Source organism: Physeter macrocephalus, chromosome 4 (genome assembly GCF_002837175.3).
Source record: "Physeter macrocephalus isolate SW-GA chromosome 4, ASM283717v5, whole genome shotgun sequence".
Taxonomy (NCBI): domain Eukaryota; kingdom Metazoa; phylum Chordata; class Mammalia; order Artiodactyla; family Physeteridae; genus Physeter; species Physeter macrocephalus.
In genome coordinates this window covers 34617373-34633420 of record NC_041217.1, presented here as the reverse complement: position 1 = coordinate 34633420, position 16048 = coordinate 34617373, and the positions used below count along the sequence as shown (strand labels likewise).

The window sequence follows — 16048 nt, the reverse complement described above, 5'->3', positions numbered from 1 at the left end:
GTGGACTGCTTTCACTCAGGGCTGATACTTCTTAACTTTCTTGTTCGAAAAATGGAAAAACTAATTGGCCAGCCCAAAAGTGGCCACCTAAATATTTGCTGAATGAGTTCATGAATGATGACTGTCATAGATACAAGAAAATTATCCAGCATACTGAGAATGAGTTAAGTCACAATACAAAATATATAGCAATTCCAAAATGCCCAGGTTTACTGGTCAGACTGGCCAATAGATAGAAAGAAACCTTTCAAATAAGCCAGTCTCCAAGATAGATAATAGTATTACACACACACTCATTCCAAAACACACCATGAAGCCCTCTGCTAATTACTTCCAACTCCCCAAAAGGTAAAATAAACATGAATGCCTATCACTAGCAGATCCTTTCTACAAAGTTAACCTTGGAAATACTAAAGAATGGGAGGGGGGAGAATCAAAACAATTTATTAAGAGTTTAGAAAGAAAATCAATAAGAAAATCACAAGAATTAAATAGAACATATGGGCAAAGAATCTGAACAATTAACATAAAAAAGTAATTTTAAATGGATATTAAATAGGAAAAATACTTCAGTCTCACTAGCATTAAAAATACTCATTAAACAAAAAATGTAATTATAGGCAATCTGATCATTTAAAAATAATACTATTCGGTGCTAGAGCAACTCAGTGAGTCAGACACTCACAGTCTGCAAGTGAACTTGGAAATGCGTTCAATTCTGGAACACAATTTGACAAAATGTCTCAGGAACCTTGGTTCACATTCTTTAACACAGTAATTTTCAACTTCTAGGAAATATTTCAGAATGTCGACTAATATCTTTGCACCAAGATCTTCACCTCAACATTATATTTAATCAAGAAAATTTAGAGCCTCATAAATATCCAACAATAAAGGAGGTGTTAATAAAATTCCTTCTAAATTATATTTATGGGGAATTTTAATGATAAGGATATTTTTATGATAAAAAATTAAATAAGGGCTTCCCTGGTGGCGCAGTGGTTGAGAGTCCGCTTGCCGATGCAGGGGACACAGGTTCGTGCCCCGGTCCGGGAGGATCCCACGTGCCGCGGAGCGACTGGGCCCGTGAGCCACGGCCGCTGGGCCTGCGCGTCCGGAGCCTGTGCTCCGTAACGGGAGGGGCCACGGCAGTGAGAGGCTCGCGTACCGAAAAAAAAAAAAAAAAAAATTAAATAAATGTACAATTTCAAGTTGCATACATGTCAAAGTCTCAACTATGTAACATGTGCAAGACAAAACACCAAAATGTGAATAGGATGATAGTATTTCTCCAAGTCTTTGAGTCTTTAGGGTGATTGATTTTCTTCTTTAAGCCTTCATATGTGTTCTCCATAGTAAAAATGCATTAATTTAAAAATCAGAGAAAAAAGAAAAAAACATTCCTTTAAATGATGACATTTCACATTTTAAAATCTCAAATGGGGTGACATTTCCCCCACGGGACTCCACACTGCTTTAAAATGCTGAAAGTTTCAATCTATTGAACTACAAATTGTGAAAGTAGCAGCAAACCTGTCTCCTTCCTCTCCTCCCATCCATCTCTGTTCAGTCTGCTCCTCCCGGGCCAGCTGGTCAGTTCAGCCCCACAAGGCTCGCTCCTTGGCTCCGAAGCCCTCACTCTGAATCACATACTCTTGGGTCACTCATCTGTTTCTTGCTAACTGTCAAGTTCCTTTCAAAGTCACTCAGCAAACATGTGCCGAGCGCCTCCTCTGGGCTGGGCTGTGTGCTAGACACTTGCCAGTCAGTGGGCTCCACTGGCAAGTCCCTAGGCTCAGCCTCCTCCCATTTCCCCGGACACCTCTCCTTCTCAGCTGCCTCTTCCCCACCCCTCCCCCAGCAGGCCACAATCATCTTGCCGCCGCAGTGATTCCTAACAGGTCTCCCACCTCTGGTCTCCTACGATGCATTCCATCTCCACTCTCTAATGGAGTCATCTTTCTGAAATGAAAATCTTATTATTACACACTTAACCCTGCTTAAAACCGCTCAATGCCTCTCACGCCACCCTCTGTCTCCACCACCTCTGCTCTTAAGACAAATTCTAAACTCTTTAACGTGGCTGCGTGATCGGCCCTTCTCAACCTCTCCAGCTACATTGGTGACCCATTCATTTACAGATTTATTTAATTACTCCATGAGTTCAGGTGGAACACCTTCTGGGTCAGGCACTGTGCTGGGTGCAGGGGATCCAGCCAGCTATAGACGCACCCTGTAGGCGTGGAAGTCAGCCTTCACTGCAGCTGCTTTCCGTCCTTGCTACTCAGAGTGTGATTCTTGGGCCAGCGGCATTAGCATCACCTGGAGCAGAATCTTGGGCCCTTCTGCAGACCTACTGAATACAAGTACATACTTTTTCTGATTTGCAGGTGATGTTATATATCCTGTCAAAGTCTGAGGAGCCCTGCTTTGTGTCTCTTCAAATGTCACTGCTGCTCTCCCCTATTGCCCTCTCCACATGCTTTTCATCAGCCTGGGATACTCTTTGCCCTTCTCTCTGCCTAACTCCCCACTATCCTTCAGTTTCTGCATGAATTTCCTGCCTGCTAGGAAGACTTCCTTCCCTGACCTCCTAAGTTAGGGTGAAGGGACACCCCCCGTGTGGTGTCACCATCAAAACACTTACAGCTCTATACTATTAGGCTGCCCCCGACCCCTGCAAACGCTGCGGGAGCAGAGGCTGGGTCTGTCTTTTCGTAACCGCATTCTTAGGAGCAAGCCTCGTGTCTGACAGAGTATAGTCAGACCTCGCTTTACTGTGCTTAGCAGACACCACATTTTTTTTTTTTTTTTAAACAAGCTGAAGGTCTGTGGCAACCCTGCATTGAGCAAGTCTATCGGCGCCATTTTTCCAACAGCATTTGTTCACTTCATGTCTCTGTGTCACATTTTGGTAATTCTCACAATATTTCAAACCCTCTACAGCAAAAAGATGACAACTCACTGAAGGTTCATATGATGATTAGCACTTTTTAGCAAAAAATTAATGAATTTTAATTAAGACATACACATTGTTGTTTTATGGACATAATGCCACTGCACACTTAGTAGTTACATGCACTGGAAAACCAAAAAATTTGCGGAACCGAACCTACAATATCTCTGAGGTATGCCTGTAGTTGGTCAATAAAAAGCCATTAACAAAAACATAGAATTTGGTGCAACTGTAAGATACCCAGGCTGAAAAAGTAATTTAAAGTTTCTAAATTCCTCAGGTGAGGGTAGATTTGGAGGAGTTGGGGACAGTGAACAGGTTCCTAGGAAGAAACCAACACTATCTGCATCCATTTCTGCTTCATGTTTTATGTACAGGCTTAGCCTTGGACGAAACCCCTGCCAGCCCACTGGACATCCTTGTGTAAATTAGAAAGGGAAGTTCCTCCCTCAGCACAGATGCAATTCTAGGCCAGGGTGCACTGAGGACCTAGCAAGCAAACTGGTTTCTGGTTGCCCCCATGTAGGGTATAGCCTGCACCACCATATGTGGTGGCCCTGCCTTGTGCCCCGACTAAAACCAGCCCCGTCTGGAAAGAACAGCCATGGAGCAAGCACTGGAAATCAGCTCCTGGCTCTGCATGACCTCGGGTGAGGAATTTACCTTGTTATACAATGGAGATACGTAACATCAGCCATGACTACTTTACAGGGCTCTCTCAACATTTTTAAATAGAGTGGCATCATACCTTCCACAGAGTGTATTTTCTAAAATCAAAGGGTAAGGTAAAAGTTGCATATGACCACAATTGCTCTTGAGAATGCCTTCTGATCACCCATGAAGTAGAGTCCATGCCCAGGTTGACATGCCACTCTGGAGACTGGCATGCATCTCTCTCAATAAGCCCACCACAACCTCCAGGGAGGGAAGAGATGCTGATTCTTTGGTAAAAACATCAGTTGAACTGATTGGCTTCCATGCCTAGGCCATGTCTACCTAATGTACAGAACCGGAAGTACCAGAATCACCCTCAGTGCGATGAGATACTCACAATACGAGGCCTTCAGCCCCCAAGGCAGCTGAGGGGACAGCAGATTGCCCCCTGCCATCTCATACTCACTCTGGGGTACATGCCCACTGAAGAGAACAGCAAGTGGAATCACTAATTCAGTTTTAATTATGTTTCCCTCTCTCTCCCTTTTATGCCCAACATGTATAGTTGACTTTGAGCAAGTTAAATGCATAGTCTAATGAAGCTTGAAAACTCTGAAGCAAAATATAAACGCAAGGCATTATCTTTGTGATACGCCTACCTGATTAGCAGTCTGTGACGTGGGGAAATCCACGCTGTTCAGGACACAAAGCTACCAGTGTGGGAAACCTTTAACTCACTCCCTTAGCTCTGGGCACACGGGCAGACCCCTCCTCCCATGCGAAGGCACTGCTGGTGTGCTCCTGGGAACAGCTGTTGCTTTGAGTTGTGTCCCCCGTAGAGGAAGGGCTGGCACAGAGCCAGTCACAGTCTTTCACCTCATTTCTCTCAGGCCTATTTGGCAAAATGTCTCAGGGTAGGAACTAGGGTAGGTCTCGAGGTAGGAACTAGACCTACTGGCTGAGGAGGTGAAATGGAGCAAGGCAGCAACTCTAGTGTGAAAGCGCAGGACCAACCCTCTCAGAGTTGCTGATGCCTAAAGCTAATCTCTCAGCTCAGCGTCTGCACTGGCCACCAAGCAAACAGTCCTCTCAGTTGCCTGCACCAACGCTCCAGACTGAAAAAAAGTCCCAGCTCCTTCCAGATAAAAGCCACATGTGCCCACTGCTTTCCAGAGCAAAACATATCATCCTGAATGCCACCAAAATAAACACTTATCCTAACGCGCCACCTGGGCCACTCTGGAAATGTTCTAGTGAACCAATGACCTACTTAGTTCAATCCTACATATAAAGAACAGGATTCCTTACAACCAAATAGTGTTTTTAAAAACCAAGCATTCGGGCTTCCCAGGTGGCGCAGTGGATAAGAATCTGCCTGCCAATGCAGGGGACATGGGTTCGAGCCCTGGTCTGGGAAGATCCCACATGCCGCGGAGCAATTAAGCCCGTGCGCCACAACTACTGAGCCTGCGCTCTAGAGCCTGTGAGCCACAACTACTGAAGCCTGCGTGCCACAATTACTGAAGCCTGCGTGCCTAGAGCCCATGCTCTGCAACAAGAGAAGCCAGAGAAGCCCCTGCACCGCAACAAAGAGTAGCCCCCATTCGATGCAACTAGAGAAAGCCCGTGCACAGCAACGAAGACCCAACACAGCCAAAAATTAAAAAATAAATAAAAATTAAATTAAATTTAAAAAACAAAGCACTCTTCCACACCTCTGCAGCCCTGCTACAGCTATGTTTCCATACAGCCCACTTTCCATACTTCCAATACAATTAATCTCCATTCAACAGGAAACTGCTAAGAGAAAGCAAATTCTATACCGGTGTATAGCTATTGACCTAGATTCTTCATTAATAACTTGTGGAAGTTATTATACACAAAACAAATACAAATTAACAATACATTTTGACTAACAGTGATTACAGTATTAATTTGATTAATACTGTCTCTGACAGAAAACTGGGGTCACCAGGGAAACAAAATTTTTTTTAGAAACTCTTAATTGGGCATCTACTGGTGTTACCCGCTGTGCTAAGTGCTATGGGGAGATAGATACAGAGGTGAACTGGACAGAGATTCTAACCCACCTCCTCCCTCTCCACCTAAGAAGCCTTAAAGTCTACAAGTGCCTTAGGCCAACAACTCAACATAAGGAAACCAATAGGAAAAACACTAACTCTGGGCAGAAAAGAGATCAAGAAGTCTTAATTGGTTAGTGAGAAGTACAAATGCTCCTGTGAAGAACTGTAACTCATCCATCCATACCATTTACCCCAACATACACACTGGCTTCAAGGAACAACATTTAGCTGAGGGGAGAAAAGAAAACCTAAGACAGCAACAGAGAAAGAGGAGATATTTTCCTCTTCCAAGCACATCAAGGTATGGTTCAGAATGGTCTGAATACTCACTGTTCTTCTTGTACATCAAAATTTCAAAGGAATTCATCTCATAGTTCTCAAATGTTTGCCGCACCTTTTCAATGGTGTCTTTATCAGTCAGCTCCCCGTACATAAAACTGCAAAGCAACCAAACAGCCCAAGTTAGATGAACAAGTATTTATTATTCTACAAGCATCTGTTAAGTACCTGCTCTATACCCAGCACTGTGCTATGCACTGTGGAAAACACACACACACACACAATGAAAACATCTGTTAATCAAAAACAATTTACTGATTGAGCTGGAATCAAGACTCCATCCCTCTCCCCGCAAAACTGACAGTTTAATGAGACACACCAGAAAACAGTAGATCAGAAAACAGTAGATTAGAGAACAGTATGACCAACACATAAGGAATTACAACACTAAGAAGAGGCACAGAGCACTGTCTGAGTGGTCAGAAAAGGTTTCCCAGAGGCAAGAACAAAAGAGATCTAAAGAGCAGGTGGAAATCTGCCAAGAAAAGGAGGGAAAGGAACATTCTAGGCAAAAGATAAGCATGTGCAAAGGCACAGAGGTGAGAGGAAGGTTAATTCTGGAACCTGAATACGGTTCAGTTCCGTATGTCTGGAATGTAGACAGTAAGGGGAAAATTAGCAACAGGTAATATGGAGACATAAGCAGGGGTCAGATCTTGGAGGAGATCATGGCATTACAGGTCAGGTGAAGTCATTTAAACTTTATCCGGAAAGCAATGCAGGGAGGGCCAATGGAGGGCTTCAGGCAAAAGGGTTACATAATGAGATCTGCATTTTAGAAATACAACTCTGAGAGACGTCCTGAGAAGGATGGCAGAATAAATTTGGACCACATATTTTTCCTCTTCTAATTCCTAACAAATTAAACAAAAGAATAGGAAAAAAACCACCAAAAGTCACCAAACAGGAAAAAGGGTGCAATTTGATGCTCTAAACATCAAGACATACAGTAGCTAAGGAAAGAAAAGAAGATTCAGCAAACAGAAGATTCAGCCACTGTCTGTGCAGCTCTTTTTCCTACCCCACCACTAAAAAAGAAAAAAGAGCTCTGGGTTGAATAAATCAGGATGATAAAATTCTACAAATTCTTTCTAATACATCTCCACACTCCTCACATTTGGAGAAAAGTAAACTAATGGTAAATAAGCACCCTGAAAAAAAATCAGAGAAAACCTCTGGATAGTAGAAGCTTCTGCCGACTAATACTGCTTCTCAGCAGAGGCAGGAAAACTGCCAGGACTGTCCATTTTCTTGGGTCCGCACACTGAATATGGTCTGAAGACCAGGGTTTTTCCCTCTAGGAATGGGATAACATTCCCAACAACTAGGCTGAGTGACACTAACAAAACGTGAGAGGAGAGAAACCATCCCACAATGGGGCTGGAAAAGCCAGTCCTCCAACAAAGGCTGCCCACGGATCCCCCCCAAGCATGTCCCCTGCCCACCCCAGGCCTTCAGACGACACCAACAAGGAAGGACAGCCATGCTCAGCCCTCAAGGCTTATGTAATGTATAGAAGCAGCGGCGTGGGTTCCCAAACAATACACAACCCATCTTCTAAAACTGTGCATACCTAACTGTGCAATTTAGCTTTTTCTTGATGACTTGAATCATAGAATCACAGAATTTCAGAACTAACAAGAACCTCAGAAGTTATCAAGCACAGTTCCTGAACCACCAAGTCAAGCACCATGCTCAGCTTGATACTGGAACAGCCGTGGGCTTACTGTGAGCTTCCAGTTTCCAGCACCCTGCAAGAAAAGTGCCCTAACTATTGACTTTATGAATTCTGTGTCACTTTTGTTATCACGTCCCTTCCCAGCCCACAGAGAGATGCTATTATCTGTGGTTCCCCGTGTGCCCATCTCATGTAGTACTCTGCTTTGGGGCTGTGCTCTTCATCTATAAACCAGGAAAACAGATAATTGAGCTTGGTGAACTACCTTTAAAAAGAAAGATAGATCAAGACTAAATTAGCCGTGCCTGAGAACAAGAGGATTTCTTTCTCCTAGGAGGTAAAAACTTAAGCTCTATAACCATTTTACTTAGCTGGTTTTGCTCTAAGGCCTTTTTAGCTTCCTCCCACTTTCCCTTTCTGAATGGATTTGCTAGATAAGTGACCTCAACTTATGTGATGGTGTATAGGTTGGCAAGTTCCTTCACAAGGTAAAACCAATCCCTGCAAAGTGGAGTCTTCAAATAAATGAAGTGCCATAATTATGCCCAGCTTTCCTTACTCTTATGTACTTTTTCAAGCTGTAGTTTAGTGGTAGGTGAAAAGTTCCTTTGTCTGGACATTAGATTTCAGATGCCTGCAATGCAAGAAATAAGCCAAAAGGCTCCTGAGCAATTAGGGATGTGGCTAACACAAAGGCATGTTTACTTTCCTTCTACAGAAGGGACACCTTCAGGGAATTAAATAAGTTTCTTAGAGTTGTGCGTAAAAGAAAGTTGGCTAAATTATCCAGTTTTCTTATCTGATTTTCTTAAAGTGTCTGATTATAGCCAATAAGAAGCAAGAAAGGTAAGGAAAGGCTGCTCAAGTCACACTAAAAAGCGAAGCTCACTCTCCCAGTGTGTTCTGATTGTGTATGTGCACATACAGATGGAGACACAGATGCAGATACACAGATACTTAAGAGGATAACAGCACACCAAGAATATAAGAGAATTCTATCATAATACTTGAGTCATAATTTTTAAACCTTTGAGGGAAACTTTTTTTTTAAAGACCTTTATTAGAGTATAATTGCTTTACAATGGTGTTAGTTTCTGCTGTATAACAAAGTGAATCAGCTCTACATATACATATACATATACATATATCCCCATATCTCCTCCCTCTTGCGTCTCCCTCCCACCCTCCCTATCCCACCCCTCTCCTTTGAGGGAATCTTAAATTTTCCATTTCCCAGTCCCAAAAACCTAAAATTTAAGAAAATGATAATATTTTCAAAACATTTAATACTTTTCACCAAACGAGTTACTTGGCTGATTTAATACCAAGAAAATGCAACTTCTGAGAACCAAAGACTATGACTGGGTCAGATGGGTTTTTCCACCCTTTGGAGATGAGTTCACTTTTGGGTGTAGCAGGTTTAGGAAAATGATTCCACTGCATGCGAACACCACTGAAGACAGAAGACTCTGAGGAAGGCGAGGAGTGAGAGGCACCAAAGGCTGTGGAGCCAAGACCTTGTTGGGGCAGCGCAGGGTCCGGGTCACACGCTCCGCACGACACCTTGAAGATGCTCTAAAAGAGCTTTTCTAGTGCCACGGCCCAAGGGCGCTGCTTGGTTAGGAACCCTGTCAAATGCACAAGCTGCACAGCACCCTTTGCTTCTGCCTTTGAGTCAGTGATCAGAGAGAGATGTGACAGCAGCAAGGCAGCAAGACATGGTTCTCTTCTCGTTTTCTGATGTAAAGCCCTATGAACAAGGCCCTTGTCTCCAACATGCTGTTTATTCTTAAAAAACGGCCATACATGTTTTAACATTAATTTGATCATCTAAAATCATCCATTTCATTTTCATTTGATTTTATTTAATCTTCTTTCATACAATTTCCATCTAAAACCTCATAAAATTTTGAGTTCACATTTTATTGATAAAATGATTTTCCTGAGTTTTTCTAGGTTTTCTCCCATCTCACTGACTATAAATTCATTAGCTGTAGGGACTATGTTTTAGATCTTCTTTGATTTTCCCAGTACAGTGTGTGGACTAGAGATGATAGTGCAATAAATATTCCTGAATGAACGATGCATGAAAGGAAATTCCCAAGCTGAGTAAGCCATTTTCTTTTTCCAAAAAGATACCATGATAGGGTGTTGAACAGAACCCCAAACATAAATACCTGCAGGTACTGCTTTTTTGCATCACTTCCGCCCTGTGATAGCCAGACAGCTTGCAAAATCCATCATTGCTGTACACGATAGGCCAGTCCACTATCTGGGCATTCCCCAACACAAAATTAGTATCTGTTTAAAAAAAAAAGAAGAAGAAGAAGGAGAAGGGGAAGGAGAAAAGAAAAGGGCATATGAGGCAAGACATTAGTTGAGATTCAACGAGGACATAAATAATAACCAATCCAGTTATTTTTGTTTCCCTCCAAAATGGCCCTCTGAGGAATACAGAAGAACAGAGCTTTAGAACTGAATATTTGGAATGCAAATGTTGAGGTTTCTGTACTCCAAAGGAAGCATGCTTAACCAACCAACCAACGTCTTCGGCAGAAATCCAGTGATTTCTATAAGACATACTTAAGTCCTAATTTTTCATCTCCGTGAGATTATGCTGGTAATGTGGAGCCAGAGAGAATCCAAAAGTAATTTCTTCTGGGCTCCATCCAGCATCTTGGCCCTGTCAGTCTTTGGGGCAGGAGCTACAAACTGGCCTTATTCACCCTGATTAACATTTGCTGATCCTTGGAGGAGAAGGCCTTCTTAGAAAGGCAACGTGACAGGAGGTTGCCTCCTGGAATACACACACCAGAGAGCCTTCCTCTCCGTAGAGAAGTAACTAGACCCTCCTAATGCTAGGGCTCCATAGAACCTGATCAAGATGCTGGCAATGACAAAAACTTTCTTACTGATTTTGAAATCATGGAGCCACAGAAAGCACTTTTCAGAGCTCTTTCATGGAGCACCAGCCCACCATTCACTTGTGATGCGGGGATTAAGTAAGACAGATATGTTGGGCTGTTTAGCATGTTCTCACCACTTTCCACATTTTTAAAGATCAAAAGTCTTCGATACCTTTCGTGCTCAGGAAATCAAGTGTCCCTCTTTTCTTTTCAAGACCTTAAGCAAATAACATCCAGAACTTAAATATAATCATTATTTTGGCTTGGCTCTCTCCTCTCCACAGAATAATCACCCCTTCCACACCTCCCCCCGACCAAAAAAAGGAATGAAAGAGCACACATACAGACCCTTCTTTTGTTGTAAACCAGAGGGGGTTTTGTTTATATATGTACACTATGTGGAGTGGAATAATGGTGACATGTAATGCCCTCATTTAATTGGGAGGTTAATTTTGCTCTAGTACAGCATTTACAGTTTAGGCACAATATGGGTAACCATCCTTTCCTATCTATGTGGGAAGGAATAGAGGAAGGAGAGTCAGGAGGAATAGCTAAATACCATAATCTACTCTTTTTTCCAACATTTGGTTTGTTTATTAACACTTGCAAACATTTGAAAGCTTTTAGATTTGAGCGGGCAGCTTAGCCGCCACTAGCTTTGAGAAGACTCTCTGCAGTGTTCCAGCTACACAGCATACCTGGATACCTGTTCCTTTCTGGTGGTCCAAAAGGACGGTCCCTACCTCACTGTGCCCTCACAATCTGCTGCAGCCCCTTCCAGTGTGAGCAATCTTGGTGAAAGGTGATGTCTCTGCTTGGTGGTTTCTGCCACCAGGAAAGCTGACAGCTAAAGGGCCTGTAGCAGTGGCTCCCCACCCCGCCAAGAGAGACCTTACCTCAGCCAGATGGACCCCACGCACCTGAGCCTCTGACAGTGGACACGAGAGGGAACTAGCAGATGGTCACCAGGTGGTGGGGTGCTCATCCACCCCTTCCTGCTGGGAGAGCATGGCTGCATCCCTCACCCAGCCTGCAGATGCCTTCAGGGCCACCTGGGATCCTACACCTGGCTCCCCAATCTAAGGTGGGTGCTGTGGCTCCTTCATTTCCTACTCAAAATTTCCTTTTACTCCAAGTAGCCAGAGCTCAGCTGTGTACTGGAAGTAAGACTCCTCACTGAGAACCCCTGAGTGTGGTGATGTGGGCACTGCTGACCCCATGGGCTACGGCACTTGCAGCCAACCTGAGCCTCATAGGGTCAGAGATTCAGCATCAGATAAAACAACAATATTGGTTCCACAGTCGGAAGTAGCAGAATTAAAATGAAAGAAGAGCTTACTTACTTATTTATTAGCAATGGAAGCTACGCTTACTGTCAGTCTGAGCAGGGACTTCAACTAGAGGGATTCATTTTATGAATATGCACAGCTTCAAAGTTCTAACCCCTGGCTAAATTTAGAGAGTGCCTATCTCTTCTTTTTTTTTTTTTTTTTTTTTTTTTTGTGGTATGCGGGCCTCCCTCTGTTGTGGCCTCTCCCGTTGCGGAGCACAGGCTCCGGACGCGCAGGCCCAGCGGCCATGGCTCACGGGCCCAGCCGCTCCGCGGCATGTGGGATCCTCCCAGACCGGGGCGCGAACCCGGTTCCCCTGCATCGGCAGGCGGACGCGCAACTGCTGCGCCACCAGGGAAGCCCTATCTCTTCTTATTTGTTCAATTTCTTTCTCTTTGCTGAAGATACACATCTGCATACATATCTATTGTGATGAGTAATACAGTAAGTTACTCTTAATGTACTCTTGGGAATGCTTTGATATACTGAAAAGGAACAGAAAACAGCACCATCATGAAGTGAATCTGCAAACCTGCTAATCTTATAAATATGCCTTTAGTAAAAATACACAACCAGTCCTTCCCTCTGTCTCTCCCCATATATGCACAAATACTTCAAGTTCCCATTGGATACCAAGCACAATGCAAAACCCTGGGATATCCAGCTTGACAAGGTATGGTCCATACCCTCCGGGAATTTACCAGAACAAATAGGCCTGCATACAACTAACTAAAAAGGGCATGAAATGCTTAACTCTGTTCGAGGGAGGTAAAGGACTGTGTCTCTGAGTGGTCACAGTGGAAGTTGCTCTCGTCTGGAAGGATGAGTAAAATTCACTTAAACATTCTGAATGACTAAAATGTACCTGCCACAGATGACACAAAAATAGATAGAGAACTGAAAATACAACGCCTGCCTCTGGTAAACGTAACAGGCTGTGGGAAGAACAGAAAATTTCAGGCAGAGGACCCAGCAAGAGCAAAGGTCGGGCAGCACTGGACACAGAGCAGACTGGTGTATACACAGGGCAGCCAGGAAGACGAATGAGCAGGAGGTGAGCCTGCAGACCAGACTGCAAAGGGTCTTGAATATCAGGGAGCTCTGACTTTATTCTGCACACAAGCTAACCCTTCATGCTGGTCTTCTCTCCCTGAAAAAACTCACATTTCTTGAACTGAGTAACTAAGCCTTAAAAGAAGTACAGGGCTTCCTTGGTGGTGCAGTGGTTGAGAATCCGCCTGCCAGTGCAGGGGACACGGGTTTGTGACCCGGTCCGGGAGGATCCCACATGCCGCAGAGCGGCTGGGCCCGTGGGCCATGGCCTCTGAGCCTGTGCGTCCGGAGCCTGTGCTCTGCAATGGGAGAGGCCACGACAGTGAGAGGCCTGTGTACCACAAAAAAAAAAAAAAAAAAAAGAAGTCCAAAATTCACTGAATTACCCCTGAGTTCATATGAAGTCTAGTCAGTTTAACTCTCTCTCTTAAGTTCTTAAGAAGAACTTTAAAAAAAAGAAAAAAAAAAAAAACCTAATTAGTATCCTCAGAAAGACTCAAGTGACAATATACCCATAAAACAAAAACAAGATGCTGGGTGGGGGTGAGGGTGGGGAAGACCCATAGGAGAACAAATGAACAAGTAAATAAGAGTTCCTGTAAATTGAAAGTGAGTAACAATTAAAAATTCAACATAAATGTTAGAAGACAAAATAAAGTCTCACAGAGGACAGTGCAGAAAGAGACATAAAAAAATAAGACACAGAAGATCAATCAAGAAAAACAGCATGCATCCTAATAAGAACAGCAGAAAGAACAACACAAGAATAGGACAGAAGACATTTTTTTAAAATTAAACAATCAAATCAGAGGGTAGAATAACAATATTTTCAGATGCGATCTTCAGATAAGATCTGGGAAATTTATTTCCCATATATTCTTTCTTAGGAAGTTACTTGAGGTTGTGTATCAGCAAAATGAGGGAGTAATACAAGAAAGAAGACAACATGGGAACTAGGAAAAAAACGTGGCTCCAAATATAGAAAGCAGGAAAGGAAGCTAATAGAAAATATTCGATACAGAATGCTTCAGAGAACAGAAGTTCCAGAAGAGAAGTTATTTAGAGATAAAGGAGGTCAGGAGTTAATGATATTCCTGATAATCTGGGATAACATAAAAAGTTTAGTAAACGTATATAATTTGCGAGGCAGGAAAGAAAACTAGAAACATCAAAGAAAACAAAAGCTATGTAGGAAGGGAAACCAAATCACACTATATCACATTATTGTCATGTAAACACGTTATTAAAATCCAATTTCTACAACCAAGTCAAAATGGACAGATCATCCAAAATGAAAGTAAATAAGGAAACACAAGCTTTAAATGATACATTAAACAAGATGGATTTAATTGATATTTATAGGACATTGCATCCAAAAACAACAGAATACACTTTCTTCTCAAGTGCTCATGGAACATTCTCCAGGATAGATCATATCTTGGGTCACAAATCAAGCCTTGGTGAAATTAAGAAAACTGAAATCGTATCAAGTATCTTTTCTGACCACAATGCTATGAGACTAGATATCAATTACAGGAAAAAAATCTGGAAAAAATACAAATACATGGAGGTTAGCCAAGACAATATGTAATAACCAAGAGATCACTGAAGAAATCAAAGAGGAAATCAAAAAATACCTAGAAACAAATGACAATGAAAACACGACAACCCAAAACCTATGGGATGCAGCAAAAGCAGTTCTAAGAGGGAAGTTTATAGCAATACAATCCTACTCCAGAAATAAGAACATCTCAAATAAACAACCTAACCTCACACTTAAAGCAATTAGAAAAAGAAGAACAAAGAAACCCCAAGTTAGCAGAAGAAAAAAAATCATAAAGATCAGACCAGGAATAAATGAAAAAGAAATGAAGGAAACAATAACAAAGATCAATAAAACTAAAAGGTGGTTCTTTGAGAAAATAAACAAAATTGATAAACTATTAGCCGGACTCATCAAGAAAAAAAGGGAGAAGACTCAAACCAATAGAATTAGAAATGAAGAAGAAGAAGTAACAACCGACACTGCAGAAATACAAAGGATCATGAGAGATTACTACAAGCAACTCTATGCAAATAAAATGGACAACGTGGAAGAAATGGACAAATTCTTAGAAAAGCACAACCTTCTGAGACTGAACCAGGAAAAAATAGAAAATATAAACAGACCAATCACAAGTACTGAAATTGAGAATGTGATTAAAAATCTTCCAGCAAACAAAAGCCCAGGACAGATGGCTTCACAGGCGTATTCTATCAAACATTTAGAGAAGAGCTAACACCTATCCTTCTCAAACTCTTCCAAAAGATAGCAGAGGGAGGAACACTCCCAAACTCATTCTATGAGGCCACCATCACCCTGATACCAAAACCAGACAAAGACGTCACAAAGAAAGAAAACTACAGGCCAATATCACTGATGAACATAGAAGAGGGAACTTACCTCAACATAATAAAGGCCATATATGAAAAACCCACAGCCAACATCATTCACAATGGTGAAAAACTGAAACCATTTCCACTAAGATCAGGAACAAGACAAGGTTGCCCACTCTCACCACTATTAATCAACATAGTTTTGGAAGTTTTAGCCACAGCAATCAAAGAAGAAAAAGAAATAAAAGGAATCCAAATGGGAAAAAAGGAAGTAAAGCTGTCACTGTTTGCAGATGACATGATACTATACACAGAGAATCCTAAAGACGCTACCAGCAAACTACTAGAGCTAATCAATGAATCTGGTAAAGTAGCAGGATACAAAATTAATGTACAGAAATCTCTTGCATTCCTATACACTAATGATGAAAAATCTGAAAGAGAAATTAAGGAAACACTCCATTTACCACTGCAATAAACAGATTAAAATACCTAGGAATAAACCTACCTAAGGAGGCAAAACTCCTGTACGCAGAAAACTATAAGACACTGATGAAAGAAAGTAAAGATGATATAAACTGCTGGGAGATATACCATGTTCTTGGATTGGAAGAATCAACATTGAGAAAATGACTATACTACCCAAAGCAATCTACAGATTCAATGCAATC

General features: G+C 42.2%; 1 protein-coding gene across 1 annotated transcript in view; it reads right to left on the bottom strand.

Annotated features, from left to right (window-relative positions):
- Nucleotides 1–16048, bottom strand: part of KCNH1 (potassium voltage-gated channel subfamily H member 1) — a 436627-nt gene that overhangs the window by 396558 nt on the left and 24021 nt on the right. The window contains exons 2-3 of the mRNA XM_024133828.2: nucleotides 9889–10012; nucleotides 6025–6131 (exon numbers count right to left, since the gene is read on the bottom strand). Coding sequence (XP_023989596.1) covers nucleotides 6025–6131; nucleotides 9889–10012 — 231 coding nt within the window. The remainder of the gene's footprint in view (nucleotides 1–6024; nucleotides 6132–9888; nucleotides 10013–16048) is intronic.